Source organism: Schistocerca americana, chromosome 11, assembly GCF_021461395.2.
Source record: "Schistocerca americana isolate TAMUIC-IGC-003095 chromosome 11, iqSchAmer2.1, whole genome shotgun sequence".
In the NCBI taxonomy this organism is placed as follows: Eukaryota; Metazoa; Arthropoda; class Insecta; order Orthoptera; family Acrididae; genus Schistocerca; species Schistocerca americana.
In genome coordinates this window covers 25,090,532-25,101,809 of record NC_060129.1, presented here as the reverse complement: position 1 = coordinate 25,101,809, position 11,278 = coordinate 25,090,532, and the positions used below count along the sequence as shown (strand labels likewise).

The 11,278-nt window shown below is 36.6% G+C and overlaps 1 protein-coding gene across 7 annotated transcripts in view; it reads left to right on the top strand.

Annotated features, from left to right (window-relative positions):
* Positions 1 to 5,747: 5,747 nt before the first annotated feature.
* Positions 5,748 to 11,278, top strand: part of LOC124553829 — a 286,889-nt gene continuing 281,358 nt past the window's right edge. For 5 of the 7 annotated variants that reach the window (XM_047127821.1, XM_047127820.1, XM_047127819.1 and 2 more), the window contains exons 1-2: positions 5,748 to 5,809; positions 7,341 to 7,436. In XM_047127821.1, the coding sequence (XP_046983777.1) occupies positions 7,359 to 7,436 (78 nt within the window). In that variant the 5' untranslated portion in view covers positions 5,748 to 5,809; positions 7,341 to 7,358. The other 2 variants (XM_047127817.1, XM_047127818.1) reach the window with 2 other exon arrangements.

Genomic DNA, 11,278 nt, shown 5'->3' with positions numbered 1-11,278 from the left:
ATATTCAGAATTTGCTATTCGTTAAAACATCAAAATCAGATCTGGAATGTAATCAAACACAAATATTATAACTTCTCAGTATTTTTAGACATTGAACAAGTAATCATATTTGAAGATTTAACGGAATATTACCAAAGAAATATTAGGAATATGTGAATCAGTGTAACCTAAAAGTAACCAAAAATTTTATCTAATACATTGTTAACTCAACTGGTACTGTGTCTTTACAAGAATTGAGCTTTTCGTATTTCCCAAAGTAATGTTCTATAGGAAATTCATATTTAGATCAAATTTCATTTATCACCCAGCTATACAGACCTGTAAAACTTTAAATGTAATTTATATTAAGCAGAGAAAACACGACGTAAGTATTCCATTTTGAAAGTTTTTGCTTCATGTTATGGACATTGTTGGAGCCTCAGTGTGGCAGTGTTGGCCCAGATCTTGTAAAGTAATCCCTGTGTGTATCTTCGTCATTATTTAATTATTCTAATAAGTACTTAAAGTCAGACTCTGGCATGTCGATTACAGTATTCAATAACTAGTCCTGATATTGTTTACACTGTATGCCAGACATGGTTAAAGGGGAAACATGTTATGTTACAGAGCTGTACCACCCTATACAACGAACTGAAGATTTTAAGTTAAGTATTGAAGCGTGCTTGTAACACATTGGTACATTTCAAACTGACTGGCAATTTTAAATCAGGCATACATTACACACTAATGCATATCTTCGCAACAGTCCACTAAATCTTCAATAGCCACAAACAGACAATACAGGCAGTCCTTCCACTGACATAAAAAAAATTTCTAATGTTTGCAGCTTTTAAACAAAAGTAGTATATTGGTCACATTAGAGGAATTACAGACAGGTTGGTATGACAAAACGCCAGGAAGTAACAACATGCTTAATGACAAGTTTATAAAGATCTGAAATGTTTTTATTCCTTTTTCAGGTATAGTATTACTGGAGAAAATAGGTTATCGTTTCACTTTGCAATGAAACACAAAATAAAACATGAACCATAGCATCTCCTTCAAAGGCAATACACACATTGCATAATCTGAGGTTGATGATATGTATTTATTAACTCCATGCCTCCAGCTGATACCATCCTCCACAGAAGAACAGCCTGCTCAACACTCAAGTACAAAGGGCACAGTCTTTTTCAGATGAGGAAAGTCTGATGGCAGTGTGAGGCACATGGACTCCGCTTTTGACAAGGATGGATAGAGCAACCAACAGATGCACACAGCTCTGCGATGCAAGAGCCTTAAGAACGACATAGAAGACGAAAACACAGAACAATTACCTATGAAGAAGAGAGCTTTTATACCTCTTGCTGCCAATGTATAGTCAAAAATTAGAATACTACTGCAAAAACACACATAAGGCCAATTTTCTGCCCGTTGACCAAAACACAAGGTTTATTAGAAAGTCTACCTGAAGCCTCAAGCAAGCAGGGGTGCACTAAATTCCGAGTGAATGGGGGAAAGCTTATACTGGACAAACGAGCCACAGAATTTGAAGATCAATGTATAAAATATGAGCACCACACCCGCTTATTGGAGCCAACAGGTTTACAATATCAGAACACTGCACTGAAAATGGACATAAAATGAATGGCCAACTAATAAGAGTACTAGCTACTACAAATAAATTTTGGGAGTGCGTTTTCGAAGAAGCAGTTGAAATCTGTGTGATATTATTTAACCAACTGTCTTCCAACTAAGCAAGGCATGGGAGCCAATACTTAGAACCAATGCAAAACGTGACACCCAAGTGTGAGATGCGGCAGGGAGAATGGGTGGAAAGCAACAGCCACTGTCCCCTCCACCATCACATGTACCCCCGCCACTGAACATGATATACGGCCAGTGATGCCTGAACTATGGAGCATCAGGAATAAATACCAAGAGCCTGCAGTAGACACTTCGTTCTATGACCACTCCCAGATGATGGCGGAACAGTTATCCGCCGAAATATAGTCGACTTTCTGCGACTGGACCTGGCAGTACACCTGGAAACCACAGTCGCAATACACATGTTGTCAATAATTAAAAACTAAGAATGGAACTTCCAAATGCAAATAAATATTCAAAGCGCATTGATCATCTGGTAAAAAAATCTGTGAACAAAAATATAAATCATAAAAAAACTGAAATATTTGAAAAAGAGAGAATTAAAAGGCCTCACTTTATAAAGAGTAAAAGGAATTTACAAGCAAGTTATTCTAGGAGATTTACTTTCCAAACAAATTACGTCTCCAGTTGAAGTGTATAACATGAAGACGAAATGTATTGTGATACCGGTACAAGTTTGTTCCTATTCTGTTTTTCCTGTTTGTTTCGGTTCTTACCAAGTGTAAAGGAAGAAATGTATGTTTCTCACAGTGAACTGTAACTTTTTGCACAAATTAGAACATACATCACTCAATCAGCTTATTTACTGTAGACGTCCCTTATGGATAAATACTTTTCGTAGTACATATGTATTTAATAAATATGAAGTTGGCAATTTCTCAATTTCGAAGGAATGAATGGAAACAATAATTTCCAAAATTACAATGAATGAACCCACTGGAGATATAATGAGGTGCTGCTTGAATTCGACGGCTAGAATGGGTAGGGCCTCTACCAAATTATATTTAAGTGAGGGCTTATCGCCAAGTGGATGGCCGCTATAGTCTCTGCCTCTCAGCCCAGTCTACCCAATTCTATGGTGAAGGATTGCATTCACATTGGCACATTTCCTGACAGGCGTCTAGAGTCAGCACATTGGTCACACTGTAGTGTCAAAGCCACCAATAGATGACTTTGTTGTCAAGGCAGCGTGATTGTAAATTACAATTACCACTGTAGCAGAGAAATTAAAGCAACAGGCATTACATATTCAACTGGTGCATTCACTGAAATTTTAGACGTAGTTGATGCCTTTTCTTTCTTTGAAAGTGAGAACCGATCAAATTCATATTCGTTATTTAGATGTGTTATATTACGAAAAATAGCAATAAGCTCGCACAACAAGTGTAAACCAATATCTTTTTAAGTTACATAAACATCCTGCAGTGTGGAATCGCGGTTCTGTCGATAAAAGCTATTCCTACGATGGTTGAGATCCTGTGTTCAGACCCACTCTAGTACAAGAAAATTCTTCTTTATGCTAAAAATTCCGTCAAATTGCGCAATAGTATGAAGTCTAAGTTAAATTCCCCCATTAGTTGTAAGATTGGAAGAAGAAGGCAAGGGCGTTCCAGAGATAACAGGACCATTCTGGTGGCAGCAGTATTAATTTAATATGGTGGCCTTTACTTGTACACATGGGCATCTGCAGAAATTTTTCGAGAGTGGGGGTTTCGAGACATCTGAAGCCATAAGAACTAAATTCTAAAGGTGAAACGAAAAACGTATAGCTGAGAAATTGCCAACGGTTTTGCCGCAGTGGTAGAACCTATTGACGTTAGATCACCGGAGTTAAGTGCTGTTGGGCTGGGATAACACTTGGATGGGTGACCATCTGGTCTCCTGAGTGCTGTTGGCAAGTGGTGTGCACTAAGCCCTTATGAGGCAAATTGATGGGCTACTTGACAACCAGCAGCTCTGGTCTCGCAAACTGCAAAAACAATCTGAAATGCATGGCAGAGGGTGCTTATGCTGTACCATGTATTTCTTTCCATTTCATTTATGCACAGAGTGGGGAAAGAATGATTGCTTAAACGCCTCTCTGTGCTCTAAACTTGGCTTCAAGGTGACTACAAAGCCATACGTAGGACATTGAAGAATATCTCTAGATCCTTCACTTAATATTGGTTGTCGAGATTTTAAAAGTAGTCTTTCACTGAATGATTGGCGTCCCTCTTTAATCATCTGCTAATTCATGTTTTTCACCATTCTGCTACTGCTCTTCCACTAGTCAAACAAATCTGTGACAATTATATACTCGGTAGCCTCTGAAAACAATGCTTACAGCAGGTTCCACATATTCTGGTAATTTTCTAAAGTGGAATGCACAAGTGTTTTCTAAGTGGTCTGTTTGTGTAGATCCCTCTTAAATAGTTTTCGGAGCTCGCCACTTTGCAAATAAAATTAATTTCCTTTTCGATTTGAGCCTTATGTTTTTCTAACTTTGTGCTGTCTAATATCACACTCTCTCTTCCATAATAAACTAATGCTATTAGAATTGTTATGAAACACTTTTTGTATCAGACTTTTTATATACAAATTTACACAATTTAATTCTCTCACAGGCGTTGGCCTTTGAATGCATCGAAAAAAATGTGATGCTTCAAAATGTGTATGCTTGAAAACTCTGCTGCAAAATTCTTTCAGTACTTCTCACACTTAACTAAGAAATTCATTTTTGTGTGTTACCACTATGAAGACTAACAGTACCTAGCTTTCTTCTTCCGATTTTAGAGCTGATTTTTTCCAGTTTGACATTCATCACATTCGATTACGTTACACACTTTCCATATTTACACATGAATAAAATATTGTAGTACAAAAGTAGTTTTAGATATGGACTCAACGAGTTTACAAGGGTAGCATTCAACGGACTGAGCGATGGGGTACATGTGAAGGGGGTACGTTTCACATATTTAACAATGTATGTAAATGACCTAAACATAAGCAATGACAGCAATAAAATATTTCAATTTGCTGATGATACAAGTGTTCTAATTACAGTAAACTCAGAAGAAATCCTCGTTAAAACAGGCTAACATGTTCCTTTGATAACAATGACTTAATAATAAACACTGGAAAAACTGTAGCTATAGATGTACACAAAGCACAAACAAATAATCTGATATCACCTGATCCGGAGCTGTATGGACAGACAATTACCAAAACAGATTGTATGAAGTTTCCTGGACTTCATCTACAAGATACCTTGAAATGGAAAGTTCATATTGAGCAAATGAACAAAAAATTAAGTACTTCTTGTTTTGTGTTGCGGACATTAAAAAAATGTAGCAGCTACAACACTTTTCAGTGTGTATATGATGCATCGTACAATCTCATATCCGATATGGGATTATGTTCTGGGGGAATTCTTTGGATGCCATGAAAACATTCAAAATTTAAAAAAAATTATAAGAACAATGGAGGAGGTAGATAATCGCAAGTCATGTGGACCATGTTTCAGAAAAGTATGATCATGCTTTTTCCTTTTATATATATATATATATATATATATATATATATATATATATATATATATATATATATATACTTGGAAAAATAATGTATTTAAAACAAAACTTAAACACAAAAAGATCAAAATCTTAAACATGGCTGCAAAACAGCAACTGTGTAATTCAGAACAGATTGGAAAATCAGCCATCCAGTTGCAAATAAATGTTTATTATCACTTATATTAGTCCTATCTCCTATATAGGGATTACAAAAAGACCACTCATCACTCAAAATCTCACAATACACAGTAAAATCAAATAGGAGCTTGTTGCTATTTTTCGTCATAGATATGTAAATAACGATTATGAATGTCACAGGTTCTCACTTTCAACGAATGAAAAGGCAACAAGTGCTTGTAAAATTTCAATGACTGTACCAATTGAACATATAATGAGATGTTCTTCTTCTGCAATGGATGACAAGAACCACGATGCCGTGACAACGGAGACAGCTATTGGTGCGTTGTATAGTCCAGCGTGCCAATTGCTACTGGCGCTAGATGCCTCTTATAGCCTGCACTGAAACGTAAACAGCTTATTTTCTTTGAACCCACCCATCAGTAGTGCAGTACTTTATTTTGTTTCACAGTAATTCATAAATTTTGCTATAGGTAATATTTATTACATGAGCGTTAAGAGGTTACAGACATTCGAAGGGAAGGCGAAGAAAATTAATACCCCGATTTGTTATTGTTATGGCTCGTCATGCAATTAGTCAATATCTTGTTATGATAATACTGTAACTGTTTACGCCAATACCGCATTACTTTGTGTTTGTTTAACAGCCACTTCTAAAAGTGAGTTAATTGCGTATCTACAGTGTTGTAAATGGCGCATTGCTTGCGGTTTAGGTTATAGTTTAGGACAGCGTATGAATTTCGTATGTGATTGTCGTTGTGGCGTTTATTTATTACGACGGACCTTCGTTGTCGTTATCCGTGAACTAAGTTTTCCTATTGCAACAGAGCTAAATACCTTTTTCGTCTTATTTGGTGCATATTACACACGTGTATTGTACATCAGTTGCGGAAACCATGTCACCCTGTATGTATTTCGCCTTATAAAGCGCTTACTGTTTTCACTCCGTCCGCTAAAATCTATGAGACTTGAAAAAGGCCAATTGCGGGAAATGTTATTCAATGTGTGAAGTTGTGTAACAGTTTCTCTATGCTGTGATATGCAGTGGAAATTATTTCTTAAAGCATTATCTACGGGTAGGTCAGTAAGAACCGATAAGAAATATTGCTGACCGTCAACAATTAGTTGTTTCACCATGTAGCTTGTGAATAGCAGTTTGTACGTTTCTCATTAGATCATGGATAAGAATTCCACCATGCTGTTAATTGCCCTAAACTGAGTGTCCCAACTGTCATTGTAGGTGAGGAAACTCACAAAGACAAAGCTGTGATAGAAGCACATATATATTGTTTGGTAAAAATGTGTGTCATGAGCAGTTGATTAGTTATTTGGAGTAGGTTTTCATTTTATATTTGTCGGGCTGAAAGTAAATAATGCAATGAACAATGTGTGGGTTGAAATGTGGGTTTAAAGATTTAACACTATTATGTCAGGCGCTGCATGTGTGATTAAGACATACAAATTCTTTTCTGTTCGTGAAGACATTACTAAGACTAGAGTTATAAACTTATTGGATTAAAGTACACATTAAAAAAATGCAATATAAATCTTTAATACTGATCTTGTAAAAGACTTAAGGTCATATTTTAACCATCATCTGCAAAACTAAGGTTGAATGAAGTAAGTTGTTGTATTTGCCTGGACAGATTCACTTATATTAATTGATCATAATGCTGAGGTTATAATTTATATGGAGAAAGCGAGATACATATGGAAACTGTCTTAGTGTTATAAAGAAACAACAGCAAGCAATAATCAGTTGTTCCTGTTGCACATGATTGTGATTTTTCTGTCTTCATATTGTGCTCTAAATCTTCGCAGCTTGAGTTGTAGATAAATTCATGCCATTGTACACTCTGTTTTTCATCCAGTGTTAAATTTATTTCATGTACAGTGACTGTTGTGCTGCAGGCAGTGGTGGGCTGAAAATACTGCTTTTGAGCTGTATCTCTCAGTGACAACAGAAATTAGGTATGACTTTTTATCTGGTTTCTTGTTTTTCAGGTGCTTAGAACTGCAGCCATGGAACACAAAAAAACAGTTTGTGTAAAAAGAGAAGAAACAAATGAATGCATTGTATCTACTGTAGCATGCTCAATGGTAACTAGCTTAACTGAATTTTTACCATTCTTCCTTTAATTTGTGTGTGCGGTATGCTGTGTGAATAAATATAATTCATGTCCTGTTGCTGTAAGTGTAAGACAGTGTGAAAATATAAAACACAGCGAATTTTAAATGTTACAAATGGGTAATTCCATTCCAATTCAATGCAGCACTCAACCTGCCCCATTCAGATTTCAAATGTTCAAATGGCTCTAAGTACTGTGGGACTTAACATCTGAGGTCATCAGTCCCCTAGACTTAGAAACTACTTAAACCTAACGAACCTAAGGGCATCACACACATCCATGCCCGAGGCAGGATTCGAACCTGTGACCAAAGCAGCAGCATGGTTCCGGACTGATGTGCATAGAACCGCTTGGCCACAATGGCCGGCTCATTCAAATTTATTTCAAAGTTGGTGCATACAGTGATTGAGATAAGAGATGGAAAACTATCAATTTGCAGAGGTATATGACAAGTTGTGTATAAAGTTAAAAGTCTGCAAAGTTGGGAAATTGCATGACATTTACATCTGCCTGTCTCAACATAGATGAATATAATTCTGGTTATAATCCAAATATAACAATGAAACTTGAATCACTGAAAAGCTAATGAGTAGAGCTATACGTTAATATGCAGTTTTCACATTCAATGTCATTGACCTTAACCTTTGACCTTGAATGTCTCGGAACACTCCTAGTATGTTACTATAAACATGTTAAACACCAAAATGGAAAATTAAAGGCATTATGACACAAAAATTTATTTTATATATACGACTATACTAACAGAATGCAGTAAGAAGCTATTTGTTTGGGTTTTTTCCAGCTCAGCAGACAATAGCAGTCACTATTGTTCTGACAAATGGTGAAAGTTTCTTGCTGTGAACAATCAGAGACTTATTTTAACCAGTCATCATTAGTTTCTTTCATGTATGTGGCTTTTTACTCTACATTAGCACTTGTTCCATAAATCATGAGTACAGCATTTTGTAATGATGTTGAATGTGTCAGTTTAGCTTAAGTTTTCTTTACACAATATAATTTTGTTTTCTTTATTACTTCATATCTAAAAATTCAACTATTCTGTTTACTCTGACTTCAGTGTATATGTGTTGTGAAGTAGTATTTAGTCGCATCTTAAAGAGAAAAAATAAATAAATAAAAGTGACTTAAAGTCAAAATTGTACAGTTGCAATCCATTTCAGTAAGGCTATGTGAGCGTACAGAACAACTTGAAGGATGTTCAGGAGTGGATGGTGTAAGAGTGTACTAATATATGATTAAGTGGAAAAGTTTTTAGCGAATGTAGCAAGCAGATATCATACAACACAACCCCCACAGACATTGTGTCAGTTGTACTATGCACTTCTGAAGTTGATGTTGAATGAAGATGAAATAAAATAGGATCTGGCACTGTACTCTTTAAATACTGTTCTCCAGTTTTTAGGCAAATGTCCTGCAAATATAAAAGAGGCTTCAACATGGGAAAAAGTAGCCAAAGCTGAAATTGAAAAACATTGCCTCAGTACTGGATCGTCTGTGCCACAACTGGAAGAAAAAGCATGTGGAAAAAGGGGGAAAGAGAAATCACAGCACAGATGGAACTTAATTTTCACAATGCAGAATATATACGTTACAAAATACAAATTTTTACAGGGCTTCCAAAGGCTTGGAGCATAAGGAGAGCCATGAAAGAATTTTGCACTTCAGATTACTTGGTACAAAGAACAAAACAGATGCAGTAGATGGTATGCTAGCGACACCAAGAGAAATGAAAGACCATTCAATGTGCACACAATTTTACTGTGGTAATAATGTGAGCCATGTGTGACCATGAATAAACGATTGTGTGTCTGTGGAGGAAAGTGGAAACGGAGTACATACATGGAAGCAGCTAGTGTTGCACTTTCTTAGGGAATTGTATGCATATTTCAAAGATACATACCCAGACGGAAATGTTGTGTTCCCAAAAGTTATTGAGCTACAGCCAAAGCACTGCCTATGTCAGTGGGATACATGTTTTTTGTATGTCTCACACCAGAATTTTAAGTTAATGATTGATGTGTGTAGATTGAAAGAACTAACAAAGTATGAAGAATACGCATTACCATCATAAAAGCACTGTGTTGCACTTGTGGCTTGCAGTGTTGCAATTTGAGGATGTTTCTTAGGTGCATGACCCTATTGTGCAATTTTACAAGACTGACTGATTGTCTGTCTGAACTGTTAGGCACAAATTGTATTGACAAAACTACACACAGGTGTTAGTTAACTACAGGGAGCACAGTTCTGGAGACTATAACAAAATCACAGATGATTTCGTGAAATGTTTCCATCGCGTTTACAGCAGCTCCTACCACTTGGTGTATCTTCCAGTAGCAGTGACAGATCTTTAAAATCACTAAAGAAGAACTGAAAGTAAATGAATATTATATTTTTTGTGATTTTGCAGAGAATTATTCCGTCATTATTCAGGGTGAAGTTCAGGGATTTTACTGACATAATTCATAGGTTACAAATCCTGCTTTTGTAACTTACTACAGAAACACAAGTACTAATGGATATATACACAAAGTGTCATATATGAAGGAAAAAAAAATCCTTAATTTGTCTGTGACAATACAGCCAAAAAGAGTATGACTTTATAATGATATAGAAATTTATTGAGATAACTAAGAGAATTGGTAGATGTCGTTTTGTAGCAGCAAATAACCTCAAATTTTTCATAAAAGTGCCATTTTGGTTTGATGCGAGTACAATTTGTGATGTGGCAAACATCTTATTGGTAATTAATTTCTTCCCACACCCACTGCAGCAAATTGCAACGGCAATGTAGATTTCATGTTTCAGGTCAGCTAAATTGTTTGGTAGGGGAGGATCATACACACGGTCTTTAATGAATCCACAGAGAAAGAAATCCAGTGGCGTCAAGTCTGGGGAGCACATTGGCCATGTGATTGACTATCCCTGGCCAGTCCACTGCTCAGGGGAGCAATTATTGAGGAAGCCTAGACCTTCCATGAGAAAAAGAGGTGGTGCACCATATCGTTGGTAGTAAACCATCCCATCTGTCATTTTCATCAGTCTTTGGAATTAACAGGTTTTCAAGCTTGTCCAGATATGCAATACCAGTGACAGTTTTCTCCATGAAGAAGAAAGGGCTGCACACTTCCACTTTGCTAAGGGCTAAAAACACATTAACTTTGGGGCTGTCACAAATGTGTTCCTGAGATGCGTGTGGATTTTCGCTGCTCTGTATTCTGCAGTTGTGGGTATTCCCGTGCCACTGATACGAAATGTATACTTGTCGGTGAAGATTGTTGTATTCAGGAAAGCCTCATTGTCCTCTTATCTGATGCAACATTTCCATACAGAATTCTTTGTAGCAACCTTATCTGCATCGTTAATGTGCTGTGCCATTGTGAATCTGTATGTTTCAAGGGTAAACATCTATGATCTATTTGCCAAACAGACTTTTGTGGAATACCCGTCTCACAAGATGCACCTCGCAGTGATTTTTGTGGACTGCAGGCAAAGCTCTCCTTAACCTTGCAGCATCCCTGAATATGGAAGTTACTAGGAATATAAAAATAGGGAGGAAGGTTTATCTGTTTAGCAAGAGTAATAGAAGGCAGATTTCAGACTACCTAACAGATCAAAATGAAAATTTCTGTTCTGACACTGACAATGTTGAGTGTTAATGGAAAAAGTTCAAGGCAATCGTAAAATGCGTTTTAGACAGGTACGTGCCGAGTAAAACTGTGAGGGACGGGAAAAACCCACCGTGGTTCAACAACAAAGTTAGGAAACTACTGCGAAAGCAAAGAGAGCTTTACT